The sequence below is a fragment of the Dama dama genome, chromosome 21 (assembly GCF_033118175.1).
Source record: "Dama dama isolate Ldn47 chromosome 21, ASM3311817v1, whole genome shotgun sequence".
Classification (NCBI taxonomy): Eukaryota; Metazoa; Chordata; class Mammalia; order Artiodactyla; family Cervidae; genus Dama; species Dama dama.
The window spans coordinates 3,691,878-3,713,851 of record NC_083701.1 but is presented as its reverse complement, the minus strand read 5'-3'; the positions used below and the strand labels follow the sequence as shown (position 1 = coordinate 3,713,851).

Below are 21,974 nucleotides of genomic sequence, written 5' to 3'. Positions count from 1 at the left end.
AGGTCACGTGCAGACTCTTCTGGGGATACCCAGCCCCCTTCCTGTGTGGTGTTGGGGTCCCGACGGGAATGGCAGGGATGGTGGGTGATGCACAAGCAGGTGAGGACCCTGGCCACTCTCTGGGGTCCTTTGGGGTCTCCCTGGAGACTGGAGGCAGCAGGGAGGTTACACTTCCCCTGTGCTGACTCACCCCAGCTGCCTGCTCTGAGCACTGGGCTTGGCTGCAGGCAGTGCTGGGCGGGTCACACAAGGTACAGATGGTACTTTTGGTTAATCCTGTCAACGGTCTTATAGGGTGTTGCTCTCCCTGCTTCTCAGATAAGGAGTTTTTAATAGTGTTTTTTTTTTTTTTTCAAATTGAAGTGAAATTCACACAACATAAAATCACCATGTCGAAGTGTACAATTCAGTGGTGTCTGGTACATTTACAATGTTGAGCAACCACCCCTCCCTCTGGGTCCAGAATGCCCCATCACCCCACAAGGAAGCCCTGGATCCATTAAGCAGTCCCTCCCTGTTCCCAGCCCCCAGGCCCTGGCAACCGCTAATCTTCTTTCTGTCTCTGTGGATTTGCCTGTTCTGGACATTTCCTATAAATGGAATCACACAGTGTGATTGCTGTGTGCATCTGGCGGCTTTCACGTAGCATGTTTTCCAGGTTCATCCGTGCAGTGGTGTGCGTCAGAGCCTCATTCCTTTTCATGGTTGAATAATATTCCACCAAATGGCTGTTTAACTGCTCACCTGTTGACAGACATTCGGGCTAAAGCTGCAGGTTGAGCTCCTCTGTCCCCCAGCACTCACCACCCCAGGCCTGCCCAATCCCCAGGGCGGGGCCAGGCTGGGCCGGGGTGGGGTTGGCAGGAAGGCTTTTGAGCAGACTTTTTGAGCACAGGAGAGACCTGCAGATAACCTTCCTGCCTAGGTTTCGGAATTGGCAAATCCTGCAGTTCCACAGACTCAGAGCTCTTGGACCTGAAGACTCTCAAACACTAAGCCTCTGAGGGTCCAGGAGCCAGAGTATTCTGAGCAGACACCTGTCCCCACCCCCGGCCCCATGACAGACATCACTAATTGAGCCGGCTGGGCCTTGGGGTCCCTGCAAGGGCCTGGGGCGGTGACCACCACCCCCCCCAATTGGCATGAGGGCTCTCGGTCCCCGCTTCCAGCAGACTGTCCATCTCCAGCTGACCTTTGCCTCCTCCCTGGCCTCCCACCCTCTTCTCATGCCCACAGGTCCTTCCCGGCCTCCTCCTTCCCTCGGGGCCCTGGTCTTTCCTGCCCCCCATCCTATGCCACACCACGTGTCGGCAGGGCCTCTGGACTGCTGTGGTGGATGCCCCAGGAGGGTCCCTCAGGTTCCTGAGGTGGGGAGAAGCGGTGAGGATGGGGGGTTTGCAGAGGTTGGGGGAGGCTGCCCAGGGTGCCCGGGCGCCTTGGTCACAGGCAGAGAGCCTGGCGGGAGGGCAGGGAGGGCCCCCACACTCCCTCCTTGCCCCCTTGCCCTCCAGGTGTCGGCGCCCCGGGCCTGTCCTCTGGGTGGGGGACGGCCAATGGTGGGCTGGTTTCTGGGAGGGTGGGGTTGGTGGTGATGACCGGGGTGCTGGTCACTCCTGTCGTCCCCTCCCCCGACATCCTGTGGGCCTTGGATCCCCTGCAGCTGGAAAGCGTGGGCTTGGATCTGGAACTGAGTGCCCGGGGCTCTCAGACTGGGTTCTGGGCACGCTGGGATCCTGCCCATTGAGGGGTCTGTTGAAAGGTGGATTCCGTTTCTGCCCCTTGCAGTTCCCTCGTCCTCCTGCCTGGAAGCCCTCCTACCGCAGCCTGGGAAGCGGGGATCATTTGTGGGAAAGGGCGAGCTCTGGCCTGGAAATAGCCAAGTGTGCACAGAAATAACCCTGGCCTCAAAAAAGAACATGGAAAATTAAATAGGGAACACCAGCATTTGCCTGCCCCTTTCCATGGCCATTATCTCAAGGCAGCGCTCCTCCCCTCATTTTACAGATGCGGGAATTGAGGCTGGGGAGGAAGGTGACCTGCCTGAGGGCCTCCTTCCAGGCCGCTGGCCTCTGACCCCATGTTTCCCATGACGGTGTGGCTGCCCGACCCCTCTGAGCCTCTGCTGACCTCACCTGCTTCTCTGAGGGCCAAATGCCTACGCGTCCCTCAGAACCCAGGGAAATGTGCTTTTCTCTGCAGGGCCTCCCCAGCTCCCCGGAGGGCAGCTGTGGTCTCTGCCAGGACCTCGCCGCCCTGGAGCAGGCAGTGGGCTCCCTGAACTGTGGCTTCTTCCACCCCGCGCCAGGCAGCCCAGTGCGTGCTCCGTGAGTGCCCGCTGGGTGGCTCATCGGTGGACTGTCCCCATCAGCCTGCGAGTGGAGATCAGTGGAACCCCTTGCCCCTTCCCTGCATTTTCATCCCAACAACCTGAGAAGTTCAAGTGAGTATGACCACTTTACTGGTGAGGCTCAGAGAGGCTAGCTCACCTGCCCAAAGGTCACACAGCAACCGAGGGTTGGATCTGGGATTTGATCCTGGCCCCCCAAGCACGGATCTTTCTGGAGAGCTCACTATGTGTCTGGCTCAGGGCTGAGAGGGCCCCTGACCGCCCCACCTGTCCATTCCCCTCTCTCCTTGCATCCTGTGGGCTGGCTCTCACTCGGGGCCTCTGCATGCCATTCCTCATGCCCAGCATCCCCTCTGCAGGGTCCAGTTTGTCTCTGGGGGGCCCCTCCCAGGCGTGGGGGACATGCCGTCCTAATAGCACTGCAGGGATCTTGCGTTTGTTGCCTGCAGCCACCAGGGACACCAGGCAAGCAGGATTTTCCCGGGAGGCCCAGGGCTTGGTGCTCCAGCCAGAAGCCCGCTTTCAGGCCCACAAACTTCCCTCTCTCGCCTCCCTTGCCTGGCCCCTCACTTCTTATCCCCTTCGAGGGGTCCTTGGCAAGCACCGAGGCCTGAGGCTACTCCCGTGAGGGGATGGGGTGGGCAGAGGCCACAAGCAGGGAGGAGGGAGCGGACGAAGGTTCTGGAGCCATGGCAGTGAAGGAGGAGGGATGCAGGGAAGACGTGGGGGTTCTGGGATAAAGAGTTAGGGTTCAGGGTTCCAGGGTCGTCTCCATCTCCCCGGCCCAGCAAAGGCCTGGTATTCGGGGAAACCTGAGGGGCTCTGGGAATGGGTGACAGGTCCCGGAGGCAGGAGAATAAAAGGGAATATGAGGGAGGGACAGGCTGGGCCTTGTTCCGTGAGGCTCGCCAAGGGTCTTGGCCCCAGGGACCCTGACTCTAGCTTCCTCCGGTGCCCGATGGGACATGTCGGGAGAGGCTAGTCCACCTGACGTCTGTCTCCAGGAACCTAGGCCCTGAGCCACCCCTGGAGGTCGGGCTGACCTCCTCAGGGAGCCTAGGAGGGGGCGGCTGCCTGCCCCAAGGGGCCGCAGCGTGGACGGGGCCCCGCAGGTGGGGGCACGGGCAGCGGCACAACCCGGCTGTCAGGCCAGGGCCTAGGGTCACTGCCCTCTGCGTCCAGTACAGGGCCTGTCCCCTCTGCCTGAGCAGGCAGAGACTCATACCCAGGGCATGCTCCCTGGAGTCCACCTGTCTATCCATTCCTGCTTCCTCCCTGCCTGGCTTTGGGGCTGGTGGCAGCACTGTGATTAGACACGCCCAGTGCCGCTTGTCTGGACAGCCCAGCCCTGGTCACGATTCTCCTCTCCTGTTCAACTGCCAGGCTGTGTGACTCGGGGCAGCTGTCTGACCGTTTCTGGGCTCACGAGACAGTGAATGAGGTTCTTAACCTGGGGACTGCGTATGGCCTGGGGGGGCTCTCAGCTTCCCTGAATTGCATGCTGGAGAAGGAGGCAGGGTCTCAGGGGAGCCCTAGCTGCCCACAGATGCCAGCGTTCCCGTGTGTCATGGAGTCTCGGCCTTGTTCCAAGCCTGCCAAGAGGGGCTGGCTCACTGTCTGCTCCTCCCCGTCCATGACTGCCCTACCCAGCCTCCCCTCCGGCTGGAAAGAGGGGCTGCCTTGAAGGGGTCAGGGGCTTCTTGAGGCAGTGCCACCCTTCTCGCCGGAGGATAAGGGAGCTGCAGCTCCTCCAGGCAGCCTTCCAGGGTTGCCCTCCAAGGATCAGATGGCGGAGGTGACAGGGAGGTCCCAGCCAGCCTGGGTCCCAGCAGGCAGCAGACACCTTGGGTGCCTCTCCTGGGCCAGCAGCGCCACCTGGTGGCCTCAGCCCCCAGACGCCTCCATCCAGCCGGCCTCCCAGGGAATCTGCCAGAGGGGCTGGGGCCAGCCTGGGAGGCACTCCGCCGAGATCATTGGCAGCTCCGAGAACCCAGGCGTCCTGCCTGCCTGAGGCCAGAGTGTCAAAGACAGGGCTTAACCCAGAGGGATGAGAGAGGATGGAGGAGTCCCAGTCCGTGTGCCAAGGATGTGCATGTGCATTTGCCTGTGTGTGTGTTTGTGCGTGTGAGTGCACACACACGCGTGGATGGGGAGGGCAGGGGTCCTGTTGGGAGGCAGGCCCTCAGGTCACTCCTGGCACAGGAAGGTAGGGGGCGCTGCGAAAGAATGCAGAGAAATGAATGGCTGTGCTGGGGTCTTCCTCAGGGAAGCCCCACGTCCTTCATTAGCTCGGTTTGGGCTGCGCTTAGTCACTCTGCCGTGTCCGACTCTTTGTGACCCCACAGACTGTAGCCCGCCAGCCTCCTCTGTCCAGGGGGATTCTCCAGGCAAGAAAATTGGAGTGGGTTTCCATGCCTTCCTCCAGGGGACCTTCCCAACCCAGGGATCGAACCCAGGTCTTCCACATTGCAGGCAGATTCTTTACTGCCTGAGTCACCAGGGAAGCCCAAAAAGGTCTTCATTATTTCTTTTCCCATGAAAGTGAAAGTCGCTCAGTCATAGGTCTGACTCTTTGCAACCCCACGCACTGTACTGTCCATAGAATTCTTGAGGCCAGAATACTGGAGTGGGTAGCCTTTCCCTTCTCCAGGATATCTTCCCAACCCAGGAATCAAACCCAGGTCTCCTGCATTGCAGGTGGATTCTTTACCAGCTGAGCCAGAAGGGAAGACCTAGCTCAGTTTAATCACTAATTATTGACTGTGAGTACTGTGGGAAGACACACACACATATTACATACACACAATGCACGTTCACACATCCATATGAATATATAGACAAAAATATGGACAGAACACATGTATACATTCACACAGATACACATATACATGCACACAGACACACAACAATGCACACACATGTACATATTCACACAGACACACAACAATGCACACACATACACAAGTACACATGTATACATAGGCAAAACATATGGACATAACACACATATACATTTACACAGGTACACACACACAGACACCCAACAGCACACACATATTACACACACATACATAAGTACACATAGACAAAACAGATGGACACAACGTGCATTCACACAGATACACACATACAGACACACATAGGCACATGATAATGCACACATACATATTACACATACATGCACACACCCTTTGACAGAGGGAAGGAAACTGAGGCTCGTGGATACTGTTGTCTTGCCCATGGCTGGAGAAGCTGGTATGGCCAAGGGGCCTGATGCAGTGGGATGCCATGTTACCCCTGCCCCGGGGCTGGGCTGTGGCACCCACTCCATCAGCCTTCAGCCTTAAGGTCCCAGAAGCTGCCCCCCACAGCTTTGCTCTGGAGAGAAAGGGTGGAGTAGGGTTCAGAGCCCTGGACCTCACCCCGTGCACTAGAGCCTGACCCTCAATCCCTGGCAGGCAACTGGGAGCGGTGCCCATGGGGGTGGGTGGGACAGGAAGACCCTCGCAGGCCCCAGAACTCCTCCATGAAGTGGGTCCCCAGGCCACTGGTCCCCTGGCCCTGGGGTACATGGGTGCCTTTCACCCCCAGAGCCGCTAGATGTGAAGGTTCAGTGCACTGCGGTCATGCTTCACCCCTACTTCCATCTGGACCCCCATCAGGAGCCCCCACTCTGCCATGGGGTGCCCCTGGGGGTGACTGGGGATCCCAGGCCTTATGAGGTCACCTCTCTGCCCAAGACTGGGTCCCAAGAAGCTGAGGGGCTGCAGGGCAGGGGGAGCAGGGCCTCAGGCTGGTTCAGAGACACAGAGTATCTCCCACTTCAGTCCTCGCTGACCTGGGAGCTGAGGGTCTAACACCCTGGGCGCCGTTCGTTCTGAGCTCCAGATGACAGACGAGGAAACTGGGGCCCAGAGGGAGCAAGGGTATGTGGAGGGACTCCTAGGCTTTGTCTCAGGCCCTGTGAGAGCTGTCTCCAGTCTCAGTTCAGGGGGCACCTGTGGTCTGGGGAGCAGGCTCCTATTACAGGGGGCAGAGCCGAGGCTTGGAGGAGTCCCAGAGACCCGCGGGTGAACTGGGCTGGGATGAGTGAGTGCGGTTCTGGTGCATGGGCTTCTGTCCACACACCCACTGAGCCTCAGTTTCTTCATCTGTGGCATGGGGCTGAAAGGCCCTGGCCCTGCCAACCTGTCAGGCACCTGATGCTTGAGAAGTTTCCCAATACCCCAACCTCAGCAGAGGCCCACCTCGGAGAGCTGGGAGCCAGGCCAGCCAGGTGAGGACCAGGAGGAAAGAGCCTTGGGCATCTCTTCCTCCATGAAGCCCTCTGGGTTGCATCTACTTGGCTGGTCCCATGTGGTGTGGTAGGGTGCTCTGAGCTCCCACCACCCAGCTGTGCCCCCAGGTTGCAGGCTCCCTCAGGCCCTGTGAAGTGCAGAGCGTTGGCATCATCTGGGGAACCAGGACGAAACGGGGGTGGTGGAGTTCAGTTCCCGAGGGCTCAGCGAGGGGCTAAGGGTGCCGGTGGGCAGGCGACCACTCTGGAGGGCACAGCTGGGCCCTGTGGTCTGTCCTGAAGAGGGGTGGGTGCTGGTCCTGGGGGCCTGGGGAAGGGACTCACAAGGAGGACAGTCGGGGTTGGTCCTGGGCAGACCGGCAGGGCGATGGGCCTGCGGAGACTGAGACCCGGGAGAGAACAGGTGCCCCAGGGAGGCTGTGGGTGAGCCCTGTGTCCTCCTGCCCGTGGAGTCGGCGGGGGCGGGGGTGATGGGCAAGCCAGGGAGACAGCAGGGCCCGAGGCTGGTGGCAGGGAAGGGGGTGCATTTCCTCAGACTTGCCCAGCCCCTGAGCACAGGGAGCCCCCTCCCCCCAGCACCGGGGGCAGCCTCCTGTTTGCTGACACTCCGCGGACTGGGCCCGCCTCCCTGGCCCACAGCTTTCCTGGCTCCTCTCGGGGTTCAGGAGGTGAGGGGGGGCCTGGCCCTGGGGTCACACAGGTCCGGGTGGGGAGTTCTAGCTCTGTTTTTAAGGTGGCATTGGGGAGCCGTGGATTGCCCCCACTCCATCACCCAGCCTCAGCTTTCTCCTCTGAGAACTGGGAACGCAGACCCCTGGGCATGCGGCCTGCCCCAGTGGGTGGGAGGATATTGGGGGGTGATCAGCCCCATGGGTGTCTTCAGTTCATTCAGGGGTCCGCCTCACACCCATGGCCGCCTGTGCTCCCCTGCCCGGGGCTTGAGGAGGGGAGGGCAGCGGGGCTGGGTTGACACTGAGCCTCCTGAGGGACTGAGGGGGGTGGGGGCGGGGGCGGCGAGGACAGGGTGTAAGCCAGGACATCGGTGGGACACCCATTTGTGCAGGCCCCCGCCTCTGCTCAAGCATCAGAGGCCTCCAGGAAGCCGGGGCGGGCGCCCAGGGACATTTCCTGCTATTAATGGAGCTTAATCTAAACAGGCCCTAATATTTACCTCTAGACGCCTCCGGCCTCCGAGGGTGCCAGACAGCGAGAGTGATGACCCCCACCCAGGCAGCGCCCTCCTCACCCTTGCTTCCTGGCTGTGCGTGAGGCAGGGACTGGGGGCCTGGAGCTCATGTTTGAGCCCCCTCCTGGATGCCCGGAGCCTCAGTTTTCCTCTCTGGGAGATGGGGTTGAACACCCAGGCTTCGGGGGAGGTTCGGAGGCGCTTGCTCTGTAAACCTGCTCTGGGAGCGGTACCACAGTCCCTCTCTCATTGTTGACCCGCCGACCCCTCCCCTCCCGCGCCCTCCCTTCACCTCCAGGGATCTGGTCGGATGCTGCGGACAGTCTGGCTACCCTGCCCGGGTCCGTGCTCTCTCCCTGGGCAGGCAGAGCGGGGACCGAGGTAGAGTGAGGACACTCACCCTGCTGGTCTGTGTGTGCCAGGGTGGCACCCAGCTACTGCCCCACAGAATGCCCACACTGTGCCACCTGTATCCCCCCCCGGCCCCCACCCTTCAGAGAGGCCCTGGCACCTGCCCCAGCAGCGATGGCAAAGCCACGACCCCCCCCACCCAGCCACAGGATAGTGAGCAATGCTGGGGGGACGCGGGGGCCCCCACCTGCCTCAGTGCCTCTCGGCGACCCCTGCCTGCCAGCCAGAGCGCTGAGTCAAGGGCATGGATTTGAATAAACAGTTTTAATTCAGGATGAGGAAGCCTTGTCGAGGAGACTGTTTACATCAGATATAAATACACAGGCCACCTCACGTCACTTGGGCTTCTCAGAAATCTGGGAAGGGAGGCCATGTAGACGGTGCGGAGGCTTCACACCCCGGCCCCCGTGGGAACAAGTCTGGCCTCTGGAGGCGCCCGGGGCTTGTGTCCCTGTCGAGGACGCTGGAGCGGGAGAGAGCTGGCCGTCAGGAGGAGGGAGCAAGTGTCTGAGGAAGTGGTGGGGGCTCAGATGAAGTCATGTGCGGTGAACCTCTCACCTCCAGCCCCCTGCCCGCCAGCTGCAAGGCCAAGGAGGGGAGGGGGAGAAGTGGACAGTGGGGGAAACTGAGGCCCAGTGAGCCAGGGTTCTGCACGAGGCCATCAGACTACTCGCAGGGCGGTGGAAGGCTCACCCGGGGCCCTGGCCTCCTGCGTCCCCACGGTCTTTCAGTCCCCGAGGAGCCCAGGCCGGACGGTGGGATTTCACATGTGGGACAAGGAGAGGGGGCTTGGCCACCCCCGATCTGGATCCCAGTTCTGCCCTGGACTCTTACCTCCATACGTGGCGGGGATTAGCGAGACAGTGGGTGTGAAGCGGGGCGGGACAGACCTGGGACCCAGCAGGTGCCCAATCAGTGTTTGCCGAGAGCCCCCCTCCTCCTAGAGGTGAGGGGTGTCCCAGAGGAATTGCAACTCCTCCACCCCCAAGCACAAGTCAGCTAGTGTCAGCCATTTACTCTCTAGTATGAATTAAAGTGAGAACCTGGCATCGAATCAGGGCTGCTGACCCTGGAGGAAAGGCCACAGGTGCTGCTGGGCTGTGGCAAACACCGGGCACTGACCTTCCCTCCTCTGCTGTGTGACTGCCCAGCTCAGGCTCGCAGGCCTGGGAGAGACAAAGCTGTCAGAGCCTCCCTGCCCGAGCCCACCATTAGCGCCACCCCCCGGGGTCAGCATCGCTGTCACCACGGGCTTCGTGGAACAGACAGCCCACTCCTGTGTGCTCCTTTCCCGAGAGCCAGGCCCCTCCTGTGCCCCGGGCAGCTCTGGGTCCCTGGGGAGTCATGGGCCTGCTCTGAGCTGGGAGGTGGGGGGAGGCTCCACACTGTGCCTGGCACCCAGGAAGGACCAAGGATGTTGGTGCTAATGCTGACAACCACGGCCCTTTGCTTCTCGAGCACCTGCGCCCAGCACCCCTACCACCCTACTGAGCAAGCCCTGGACTCCCCCAGGCTCCAGCACCCCCACCCTGGCCTTCCCATGAGGCCTTGGGGCCACAGGCGCTGACCCCGTGGGACTCCAGCTGATCGTACTGGCTGCACAGTCTGGCCTGAGTACTCGCTCTGTAACCCTGGAAAGGTCCTTTCCCTCCACGAGCCTCAGTTTCCCCATCTGATATATGGGGATATAAATGGTCCTCCTGCCTCCCATCCAGGCCTCGCACCAGGGCCCTGATCTTGGGGGATGAGGGACTCTGCCTGGAACCACTTATCCCATGGGACGTTGCAGACAAGGGGGCAAATCTGAGGCCAAGTTCCATCTCACCTGTTTCAGTAGTGGCCATGTGTGAGGGTGGAGCCTGGTGACTAGAGGTGCCTGGGAAGCCCAGAGCTCCTCTCTCAAAACAGGCGTCCTCCCCGAAACAGCAGTCTTTAGAAAGGGCTCCTGGGAGCTTGAACATTCAACAGAAAGTACATGGAGGTGATCCTGGAGTCCAGCTCAGAGGAGGCGGCCAGTGGACCAAGTCAGAGAAATGCTCCCTTCTCAGGAAAGGTGGCATTAGTGGCAAAGAACCCTCCTGGCAACGCAGGAGTCTTAAGAGATGCTGGTTCGATCCCCGGGTCAGGAAGATCCCCTGGAGGAGGGCATGGCCACGCCAGTATTCTTGCCTGGAGAATCCCTTGGACAGAAGAGCCTGGGCCTGGCGGGCTACAGTCCATGGAGTTCCAAACAATTGGACATGACTGAGGCGACTCAGCACACATACGTGCAGGAAAGGCAGGGAGGCACGGTGAGCCAGGCGAGAGGGAGAACAAGGGCTCTGTGCGTGGCCAGACGTGGCCTTAGGCCAGCAGGCCTGGGTTCAAGTCTGTCTTTGCCCTTGCTTTCGCATCCACAGGATGGGGCCGGGAGTCTACTGCCCTCCTGGGCCAGCAGGCAGGGTCTTCCGAGACGGTTCCAGGAGTTGGGGGCGCTTTGGGAAGATGTGAGCTGTGTCCATGGGGCAGGCGCGGGGGCATTGGAGGAGGTGGGGCTGGGTTTTGATTCTGACTTGCCTATTGCCCAGCCAGGGCTCCTGCGTGTGCCACTCAGCTCCTCGCTCGGAGCGGGTAGAAAACAGCGTCTCCTTTGTGGGGTGCAAGTGTCAGCCCAGACAGCACAGTTGTCACAGCGGAGTGCCCCACGGGGTCAGCCTGTCTTTCTGGGTGAGTCACAGGTGCCTCAAGTGTGGGCCCTGCAGGTGTGAACCCCTCTCATCTGCTCACATAACACTTGTGGCCTCTTCCCTTCTGTTCTAGCTCTTCTGTCTCTTGGGGGCAGGGAGATGAGGGGGGAGAGGTGGGGAGGGGACCTCTTCAGTTCACTTTTTAAACCCTCTTTGAAATTCCTAGTACCTTAAAAGTCTCTGTCCCTGTTTCGCAGGAACCCTTTCTGGGGGTAGAATGATCCAAGTGGGAAGTAGCTCCTGGCTACCCCTCTGGGTCTTCAGTGGACACAATATACCCCAGGGGTGGCAAATAACCAACATTCAGTCCACCACATCCTATCTAGAGCCCCTGGCAGACATTGTCAGTCAATCACAGCACAGTGGCCTTTGACTTCATCTCCAGGCAGGGCACTGGGCAACCATCACCAATCGACCAAGGGGAACCCAATCTGCCACTCGAGTAGAGCGGATATCTGCGCTGTCCCCGGCCTGGCCTGCCCAGCCCGGCCCCAACCTTTGGCTGCCTTGCAGAGTCCTGCCGACTAAGCCTCAGGCCCGTTAGCCAGGGCCTGCGTGACGGCTCGCGGTCTGGCCCCGAGGATGTGATGGTGGGCTGAGCCCTTGGAGCTCTTGTGCACGCTGACCACGTCGCAGCCGTTGGGCTCGCACTCTGCTCCTTGCCGGCCAAAGAGGCCGCGGACGGTGGTCTGAAAGCTGCTGGTGACGAAGCAGTAGACGATGGGGTCCATGCAGCTGTTGAGGCTGCTGAGGGTCACGGCCACGTGGTAGACCACGAGGCTGGCGCGGCGTGGCACGTCGGGCCACAGAGCCACGGCCACCTGGCGGGCGTGGAAGGGCGTGAAGCAGACGAGGAAGATGACCAACACGGTGAGCAGCAGCTGCATGGCCCGCACGCGGCGCTGGCGGCCCTGGCGCAGCAGGCCAGGCCGCGACAGCGCGCACACGATGCGGCCCGTGAACACGCTGATGACCAGCAGCGGCAGCAGGAACTCCAGGATGGTCAGCGCGAAGATGCGGCAGCAGGGGCCGCCAGCGGTCGTCACGCCCAGCACGGACAGGGTCACGGCGCCGGCGGCCAGCCACACGAAGGCGCACACGGCCCTGGCGCAGGCCGGCTGGCGCCAGCGGCGGGAGCCGTCGGGCCGCACGATGGCCAGGTAGCGGTCCACGCAGATGCAGGTGAGGAAGAGGATGGAGCAGTGCATGTTGAGGAAGTAGCCGAAGACGTGTGGCAGGGCGCAGCGCAGGCAGCCGGGGGCGCCGTAGAAGACGGCGAAGCGTGCCGGCAGGGACAGGCCCACCAGCAGGTCGGTCACCACCAGGTTGATGGTGTAGACGACCGATGGCGTCTTGGCCCGCGTGCGGCAGCCGAAGACATAGAGCGCCAGCCCGTTGAGCACCAGCCCTGCCAGGAAGATGACGCCGTGCACCGCCATCAGCGCCAACCACAGGCCCGGGAAGGCGGCGTGCAGCTGCTCGTCCAGCTGGGCAAACCGGTGGAACAGGGGCATCTCCGGCAGGCTGACGTTGGTCCACGCCGCCGCCGCCGCCGCCGTGGCATTGGGGGCCGCCCCGGCCGAGGGCCCCGGGGGAGACACGGAGGCCATGACAGTGGCCAGCGCTCCCCTGGCCTGGAAGGAAGCAGAACGGGTTACCCTGGGGTTATTGGAGCCCTGCCCGGAGGCTGGACCCCACCTGGCTTGGCTGCCCACCCAGCACCCTGACAGTTCCATCGTCATACCTCTGCCTGGCCCGGCCCTGGCACTTGCCAGCGTGGAGCTTTAGCCGCGTGCTAATGCTCGGAACCTGCTCCTCACTGTTGCAGGAGGTGAAAAGCCTTGCAAGAATGTCACCAGGACTGAGACAAGACAGAGGAGAGTAGTGTGGCGACAGGCAAGATGAGGCCAAGTGTGTGCTGTGCGAGCCTTGTCTCCAGACCAGTTCCTCCCTCACTTGCTGCGCAACTTTAACTAAGTCACTTAACCTCTCTGTGCCTCACGATGAGTCCCAATCTGTATCACTGGGACTGCAGAGCTGCTGGGAAGATTAACTGAGCAGTGCTCAGTGCATCACTGAGTGAGTGAGTGAAAGTCGGTCAGTTGTGTCCGGCTCTTTGGGATCCAATGGGCTGCAGCCCACCAGGCTCCTCCGTCCATGGGATTCTCCAGGCAAGAATAGTGGAGTGGGTTGCCGTTCCCTTCTCCAGTGGATCTTCCCAGCCCAGGATTGGAGCCAGGTCTCCCGAATTGCAGGCGGATTCTTCACCGTCTGAGCCACCATGGAAGCAGAGCATCACACTAGTAGGTACCAAATAAAGCCAAGTTCTGCTCGGCGAGAGCTGTGCCCACGGCCTGCCCAGCCCCCAGTCCCCACACCCGTGCACCCCGGCCGCTGTCCTCCAGGCCACCCAACCGTTCTCACCTCCTCCACGGCTGGCACCAGATCAGTGCCCTGGGTGAGGGTCCTCATGTGGGTCTTTTGCCCAAGGGCCTGGGACTGGGGTTGCTGAGAGTCAGCCCCTGGCCGCCCCGGTTTCTTCCCAGCCCGGAGAGACGGCCACCTTTGCTGTCTCGGAGGCTCACATGGGGTGGCTCGCTGCGGCTGGAGCCTGGAGCCAGGTCCCAGCAGCAGCAGCAGGGCGTGAGTTAAATAAACGCTGCAATCCCGGCCTGCTGGCCTAGACTAGGGCTTGGGGGTGGGTGGGGGGCTGCAGCCGCCCACTCTGTTTATGTTCCTGCTGAGCTGTTTAACTTGCTGAGATTTATCCCTTTGTTTATAAATGAAGGGTTAACAGGCTCTCACCCCCACCCTGGACTGGGCTGATCCTCCAAATAAGGACATTTCTGGCTTTTTCAGGAGAAAGGAGAAGGCTTTGGGGAGAAACAGGGAGGAGAGGGGGGCACGGGGGAGGTCCCCGGTAGAGTGTGCCTCCCCAGCTGTAGGGGAAGGGAAGACATCCCCAATCCTGGTGACCAAGGGAAGTGAGATGTCTGCATGAACAGGCTGCCCGCTATCCACTCCCCTGGCTGGCTACTGCCCCTCCTTGGGCACAGGCTCCTTCTGGCAGCTTCCACCCAGCAGAAGTCTGGCCTGCTGGGGGACCGGGGATCGAAAGCCCAGACCGGAGTGGGTGGGCAGGGCACGGAAGCGCTTGCTAGCCAAGGCTCAGGTCCCAGCCTGGAGGGAGGCCCTAGCGGGGCAGGCCACCTTCATCCTCCACTCAGAGAAGGTGGCACCAGCTAAGCCTCTGTGTCTGGGACCCTGGCCCTGGGCATCTGCTGACCCTTGGAGGCGGCTGGGAAGAGTCTGATGCTGCCCAGGACCGTGGCCGGCCCTTCGCGTCCCCTCCGGCACGAGTGGGCCCAGGCTTCTACTCACAGGGTGCTCTGGGAGGTCTGTCCTCTGCCTGGGGTCCCCAGCCCCCGACACACAGGGCCCTTGGATGTGTTGGCCCATTGGCAGGCAGCTCGGGGAGTTGGGGAGTGAGAAGGACGTCCAGGGCAGGGAGAGACTCTATAGGCACGAGTGGGCAGTGAGGGGAGGTCATGAGTCTGGGCCGTGGGGCTGTGGGCCTCATCCCCAGGCCCAGGGGTGCCAGGACCTCAGGAAGAAGAGCGGTGCCTCCAATGTGTCCCTCCTCTCCTGTGAAAAACCTGAAGCCCTGCCAAGACCCGGGGAGTGCGGAGCTGGCCCGGACACGCGGCAGACCGGTTTTTGACTTCCCTTCCACGTGCTTTCAGTTCTCCGATGTGTCTGTTCGGAGTCTGCATCCGTGTCATGGTCTGAGGCAGATAAACATCACAGGACGTTTCCTCTGGGAGACAGTCGCAGGATGACGCCGGCCCCCGGGAGCCTGCCCTCCCGGGACAGTCCCCAGGGACAGCCTCACACATGGGCCAGCAGCTCGCTGAAGGCTGTGGGCCGGGGCGGCGGGCCCAGGGCTGCAGAGGCGGGCAGGTGAGGACGGAGGGCGTCCGTCATGCACACACTGATGCGTAGGTGCGAGAGTCTGAGCAGCATTTGGGCCCCACGCCGGGCGCAGACCCTGCTCACACACTGAGCTCCATCCCGGAATGCCAGGAACCTGCGCATCTGTCCCGTGGAGCCTGGGTCACGGCCGTAGCCTGGGCCCTCGGCCCTGGCTTCCTACACCCTCAGCTCCTCCTCTTTGCCCGCTGCTGAGTCTGGCTGTCTCTGTGTGATCAGACCCCCACTGTGCCGGCCCACTCACCCACCTCTGGCACGCACCTCTCACGGTAAGAACACACAGTGACCACTCTCTGGGGCACCTACTCACCATGGCTTCTGCTTTGCAAGCTGAGGAACTCGAATGGTGAGACCCTGGACCCTGTGGTGGTGGCCCGGCTGCGGCCCCATGAACCCACAACCTGGGGCCCTCCCCGGTCTGGGGCTGGGAAGGGACTGGGCTGGGAGTGTCTGGGCTAAGCAGCCCCCGCCCCACACGGTCTCAGGGAGGACACTCCGTCTCTGGGTCCCTAGTCTCCACTCTCTCAGCTCCCCGTCCTCCTTGAGGCTCCACAGGATGGGTTCCCCACCCTCTGAATCCACTTTGGTCAAGTGCGAGTCCTTCCGGCGGACCCCCTGAGGCCTGAGCCGAGCGCCCCCTGCACCCCCACAGGCTCAACATCAGCGCTGCCACACCCCACCCCACGCGCCTGCCAGCCCTCCAGGCTCGGGTCTTCTCACTCTCTCCACCGCGGCCCCTCACCCCTCTGTCCACACCTGGCATGCGATGTCACAGCTGGTGACAGACAGCTGGGGATGGGCGGGAGGGTGGGCACTGCAGGGAATATATGAACAGTAACGATACCCAGCAGGAGGGCAGGAGGGGAAGGGGGTGACAGAGGATGAGGCGGTTGCATGGCATCACTGACTCAATGGACAAAAATGGAGTTTGAGCAAACTCCAGGAGACAGTGAAGGAAAGGGAAGCCTGGCGTGCTATAGTTCACGAGGTCGCAAAGAGTCGGGCACGGCTGAGCAGCTGAACAACAAGAAGAGTAACCAGCGGAGGAGCTATGGGCTGGGGGCCGGTCCCCACTCACCACCGGTCGCCCCAGTACTGATTAACCTCTCTGAGCCTCCGCCTCCCTGCCCACAGTGATGTAGCTGCAGCACTTTCTTTCTGCAGCTTCCAAGTGGGTGCGTGGCATCTGTTCCTGGACAGAGTGGGTGCTGGTGGTGGTAGCTCCTCACCCACTGGCTCCTGGCCTCCTCCATTCACGCAGAGGAGACCGAGGCTGAACACTGCCAAGAGCCTGGGTGCTGAGATACAGCTCGGCGGGAGGCAGGCTTCTGGCCAGAGGTGACCTTGCGGGCCTCCCTCACGGGCCCCCACACCCCTCATGGCCCCACGGGGCCTTGGGTGAGGGTCTGGCCCTGCAGGGGTTCTCTCTGAGCCTCAGTCTCTTCTCTTGTGACGTGGGGACAGAAACGGCTGCATTACGCTGCCCTCGGGGCTGTTGTGGGCCTTTGCTGAGACCGAGCTCTCGGTGTAGGTGTGGAGAGGTGGGGCAGGGGGCAGGTGGGGTGCTCTGCTCCCCCCAACCCTGGGAGACCCTCTGGGCATGCACGGGCGGGGAGGGGGTGAAGGTCTGCTCCCCCCTGAGACGCCCTTACCCCCAGGCATCTGGCCACAACTAGCCTTCAGAGATGCGGCTGCGGGGGCAGGGGTCTTCCCTGGGAAACGCCTGAGGTTCCGAGTAAAGCTGGGGTAACCCTGTCCCCCGTCTCCCTGCACTTCAACCAAAGGAGGACGCCTCAGGCACCCCCCAACCTCCGTGCCTTTCCCACGCCGCCCCGTCTCCCACCCCTGCAGTTTTCCTGACTTCCAGGGCCTCCTCCAGCCCCAGCTCCTCAGGAAGCCTCTCTCCTCCTCGCCAGCTCTCCCGGGGGCTCTTCCCCTGGTTCCCTCCGGCCCAGGACTGCCCCACTGTCCTGACTGCAAGCAGTTCAGGTGGGCCGGCTCCTCCAGCGCCCAGGACGGCTGGGCACAGACCTGCACCCATCTTTCTCTCCGGCTGAGTGAACCCCTGCGGGAGTCCGCAGGGCCAGCAGGATGAGGCCCCTTTCTCACCCAGGCGTTCGGGGCCCTCCCAGCCTGGCCAAACCCCTTTGGAGTCCCAGCGCCTGAACTGGCTTCTGCCCTCAGCTCCACCTTCACTACTCATCAGGCTTCCCAGCTGAGCAGGGTTAACACCTCTTCCAGGAAGCCCACCCCGCCCCCTGACCGTTGGGTCCGTGGGTCCCCGTCCTCTCCCCGCCGCCGCCCCCGGCCCTTGGCGCTTGTCAGTGGTATTTGGTTAAAGTCTCAGAGCCTCAGCGCCTTCACCTGTGAGTCTGGGATTGGTGTTCTAAGTGGACAAGTGAGCAAGCCAACAAGTGACATCGTGAGGACAGCTGGGGGTGCTGGATGGACACACACCTGCAGGGCCCCTGCAGGGAAGGTGCGTGATTACAACAGCGGTCCTGCTGGAGGCCCCCGGTCTCCCACCCGGACGGCGGTGCCCCTGGGCCTGCCTGCCCATTCTGGGGAGATGCCCGGGTGCTCAGTGCACAGATCCTCAGAGCCTTTGTGGCGCTCCCAGGGAATTCCCAGGGAATAAGCATCTTTTCCTAAGTTACCTGACCCTGTCCTCTCCTGGGGCTCTCTTTCTATCCAGCCTGACCGTCATCCCAAGGCCCCACACCCAGGGCACTGACGGGGGGTCGTGCCCGCTGCCGTGTCTCACGGCTTTTGCGTCTTTGCTGTGTATCCAGAAACACAGGCTGAGACCCAGAGGCTCAGGGCGCCAGTAACTGCCCAGAAACTGTGGGGTGGCCCGGGCCACTCTGACCTCTCGCCAGCATCCCAGGGCGGGGTCCATCCTGACCTCGTCTCGGTCTTTCTTGGAACCATGCTGCTGTGCCTGTGTGTCCTCTAGCTGCCCAGCTGCCTAGCGGATGCCAAGCCCACAGACTGGCTGCCTCCCGTCCTGCCGCATACGGGACCAGGGCAGCCAGGGGCCCTGACCTCGGCCCTGGGAAATAGGTAGATGCCTGGGCGTGTGATCCAGGATCCCGTGTCCTTCCTGTAGCTCCCACACCTGCAGCCAGGAGGGCCAGTGTGCAGAACAGGCCCACTTTCCCCACCAAGGTCCCCGGAACATCCACTGTGGGCCAGTCACCATCAGACACTCTGCACCCACATGGCAGTCCTGGGTTTTATAGACAAGGACGTGGGGGCCCAGAGAGGTGAGTGTCACGCCCTAAGACACACAGCGTGAAACTGATGGAGCGGGAAATCAAAGCCAGGTCCACCGGCTCCCGGCCCAGCAGGAGTGGGATGAGAGTGGGGTGGGCGTCTCTGCACCTGGGGTCCGTGTGCAATTGGATTCTGGGTACACGGAGTACCTGGACATGCCTGTGCCCCCAACGGGGTGACCCTCACAACCTCCCAAGGCCAAAATAGCCCTTACTGAAGAAACCACCTGCCTGTTTATTTTGCTGATTCTTCTTGGTTTCATGGCATCTGCTTGAGAACATGGCCTGCTGTTTTTGGCTAGTCTGAGCCTCTGCTTCTTCCATCCAGGGACGGCTGGGCCCTTACCGAGGCCCCAAGGGGGCCAGACTAGCTCTGGGTCATCTAGAAGGCCCCACGGGGCACCAGCTGGAATCAAGGTCCCCATCCCGGTCAGGGCTCCCTCCGCCCAGCTCAGGGACAGGGTCACCTGGGTGTGGGCTGGGTGCTGGGCGCCTGGCTCCAGCATGCCTGACTCAGCCCCATGCCGCACCGTCCGAGAGCCCTTGGCCGAGGTCTTGGCTCTAATGGAAACGCAAGTTTCTCAGGGAGGGGCGGCCCCAGGCATCGCCACACGTGTGGGTCCTGCTGCGTGTCATTCAGCCCTCCCTGCCACCCTGGTTCACCCCTCACTTCATCCTGATGCTGAAACAGGTGTAGCACCCGCCTGTCTCCCCCAGCCCAGCCTCCCTGGCGCGGTGGGACAGGATCCGTGGCTGCACCCGCCTGGCCTCTGCCTGGCATGCCACCTGTGTCTGCATCACTGCTGAAGGCTCCTGGCACCCACAGCCGCCCTCCTGGGCTCCTGGACACCCCTCTACTGGGGCAGAGCCGTAACCCCACGGTTCACGGGCTGTCTCTGAGATGACCCTTTCCAGGGCCTCACGACTCCTGCCAAGATGCCCCACGTTGGTGTTGCTGGCCTCATTTTGCCTGTTCGGGAACTGAGGCACAGAGAGTTTAAGTGGCCCATCTGGGGCCACCCAGCTGGGCGTGGAGCAGCTGGGATTTGAGCCCTGCCCTCTGCCTGCCGCATGCCACTGGAGGTTCCCCAGGGCCCACTGTGCAGGGGGCTCAGAGGTCCAGGGCTCTGCCAGCTTGCCCCAGGCCACACAGCTCAGTGGCAAGGTCAGGGGAACTGTGAGAAACACGTCTCAGAGGCATCAGACCTGGCCTTGAACCTGGTGCCAGGGGCCTGGAGGGCCTCAGGCAGATCTGGTTCCAGCTTGTGGCGCTTACAGCCAGGGGCGGGGTGGGGGGAGGTGGCTAGACAGTGGCTGGGGAGACCACTTTGGCTGGTCAGGAGCAGGAGGGGCCTCAGGAGAATCTGGGAGACAGCGTTCAGGGTGGTGGGATGAGAACAGCAGGTGCAAAGGCCCTGAGGTGGGAGCAGGCTCCTGTGCACGGAGCACCACAGAGGGGGGGCTGAGAGCCGGCAGGCAGAGCAGGCTCAGCCTCCCCGGGTGTGCTTCAGGCCCCAGCGCCGCCTCCTCCAGAAGGCCCTCCCAGACCACCCAGCCACCCGCACACCTTCACCTTCCACCTGCTTTCTTTCCCTTGCAGCCCTCTTGTCACCCGACAGCTTCACATTTATTTGTTTCTTGCTTTTCCCCTACTGGACTGGCAGCGCCATGAGGGTCAGGGCCTGGGCTGTGGCTAAAGGAAGCAATGGATGATTTGAGAGCCCTGCTGGGCTCTTCAAGCCTTAGTGTCCTCATCTGTAAAATGGGCATGACCTCATCGCATCAGGTCACCCGCGGACAGGCTCCCAGCAGGTGCTCAAGACACGTCGGGTTCCTCCCCCACATGCCAGGCCTTGGAAACGGCAGCCTCTGATGTTCCCGAGGCTCAGAGAGGGGTGGCCACTTGTCCACGGCCATGCAGCTGTAAGGGGACGGGGTGTCCTGGTGACCCTCTGGCTGAGAGTGAACATATGTTGGCGGAAGAATATGAGGGCTGCTGGGCAGCCCCAGCCGCCCGTCCGAGGGCCATGCACGCTGCCACCAGCCCAGTCCCTTCCGTTCCCAGTGCCGCCCCGGGACGCACAGCTGCTCCTCGTCCGCCCTGCCCAGCGCCCTGGCCACCGGCCAGTTCCCAACCGGCCCTCCCCCCTGGGGACCCTGTTCCTGCTGCCTTCTCAGGGCAGGCACCGCTGGCGAGCCAAGCGGGGGCAATGCCAGCTGCAAGGTCCGCGCTGGTGGCTGGGCGCGCCCCGGGCCTCAGTTTCTCCGGCCCTCCAAGGGCCTGCGCTGCGGGGTGGCGGGGGACGTGCCCTGTGTGGAGCCTGTCCCCACAGATCCCTCAACCCCAGCCCTGCCCCAGCACGGGGACCATGGCAGCCACGGTCCCAGGGCTCGTCCAGTGCCTCTGGGGTCCCCTGACCCCTTCCTTGGCCCTGCTCCTGGGGCCGCCCAGATGGGGAAATCAAGGCACCTGGTAGATGACAACGAGAGTGCTGAAGCAAGGAAGGAAGGAAGGAAGGAAGTACAGAGGAGGGCGTTGAACCCCGCAGCTCGGAGGGGCTTAGGGCAGCAGGGCCGCCCCTCAAGCTCTGGGGAATTCCCCCTCCCCAACACTCACCCAGCCTGGTCAGCTGCAGCAACTTTACCTTCGCCCTCAGTTTTCCCGTCTATACAATGGCTCCCTGCGGGGCAGGACCTCAAAGCCCCTTGCCAGCTCTGAGCTCTCTCCTTCCCATTCTTTCTCCGCCGCTGCCCCCCTCCTGCCTGCCCATCTGCCTGCCTGCCTGGGGTGAGAAGACCCTGCACTGACCACCTCATTTCAGGGAGGGGAGGCCCCGCCTGCCCCGAGGGGGACTCACCGCACCGTCTCTGGCTGGGAGAGGAGCTGGCCTCTCGCCGCAGCTCCGCGGGCCACTAACTCCCGGGCTGTGCAGACCGACCGTGCCTTCCTGGGGCCTGACGTCAGGCCTGCTCGGGGCTCCTTTTGGGCAAGGCGGCGGTGGGGGCGGGGTGGGGCGGGGTGAGGCCAGACGGCACGCTTCCCCGCCCCCGCCAGCCCCCTGAGGAGCCTGGTCCAAGGGCCTTGGGGGAGGGAGCCTCGGGCCAGGAGAGTGCAGTGGCGGGACCAGACAGGGGGGGAAACCAAGGCAGAGGGCAGCATGGCGGCTGCAGCACCCGGGAAGGGCAGCCAGGGCAGCGGCACCCTGGCTCTCTGCGCCCCGGCGTCTGGTCTGGGGAGCCCGCCTGGGTCCTGGGGAGCACAGCTGGGTACCGCGTGTGCTGTGGCGGGGGCTCACACAGATGGGCCTTTCTGTCTGGGGGCACAGAGGCAGAGCCGTGCCTCCGGCCATCCCGGCTGCCCTGCGCCGTCTACTTCCTCACCCTCCCCAGTGCTGTCTGCCCTTCTGACCCCGCGGCGCCTGTGACCGTGACCCAGGGCTCCAGCACTCGCTGTCCGGGTCTGTGTGTGTCCACGCGCGTGTGTTCCGGGGGCGGACGTGGCTTTGCGGGGGCACAGGCATGCCTGGGTGTGTCCGTGTGGCTGGCACCAGCCTGGGGCCGTGTGTGCCTTGGCACGACCTCTGTGGGTGCTGCAGGGACGCAGGGTCGGGGTGTGGGAAAGACCCGCGTGTGCGGAGGGCTGGGAGGGCGGGGCGGCCTGCTCTGGGAGGGGCCACCCCCACCCCCTGGACAGATGCCCTGGGCAGGGAGGAGGCTGGGGGCCAGGCTGGGGTCAGGCTTT

At 62.5% G+C, this 21,974-nt stretch overlaps 1 protein-coding gene across 4 annotated transcripts; it reads right to left on the bottom strand.

Moving 5' to 3' along the window:
* Positions 1-515: 515 nt before the first annotated feature.
* On the bottom strand, positions 516-21,175 carry GPR20 (G protein-coupled receptor 20). 4 transcript variants are annotated; one of them, XR_009689503.1, is made up of 3 exons: positions 13,392-13,583; positions 10,067-12,601; positions 516-744 (listed from the first exon to the last, which is right to left on the bottom strand). XR_009689503.1 is itself a non-coding variant. In XM_061123107.1 (2 exons), the coding sequence occupies exon 2, from the start codon at positions 12,575-12,577 to the stop codon at positions 11,492-11,494; it is 1,086 nt and encodes a 361-aa protein (XP_060979090.1). In that variant the 5' UTR covers positions 12,578-12,601; positions 21,096-21,175; the 3' UTR covers positions 8,487-11,491. The 4 variants fall into 4 exon arrangements, 3 of the variants coding, with proteins under 3 accessions (XP_060979090.1, XP_060979089.1, XP_060979088.1); XM_061123107.1 differs by lacking the exons at positions 516-744; positions 13,392-13,583 and adding an exon at positions 21,096-21,175 and having other exon boundaries at positions 8,487-12,601; XM_061123106.1 differs by lacking the exons at positions 516-744; positions 13,392-13,583 and adding an exon at positions 21,091-21,171 and having other exon boundaries at positions 8,487-12,601.
* Between the last annotated feature and the right edge of the window lie 799 nt (positions 21,176-21,974).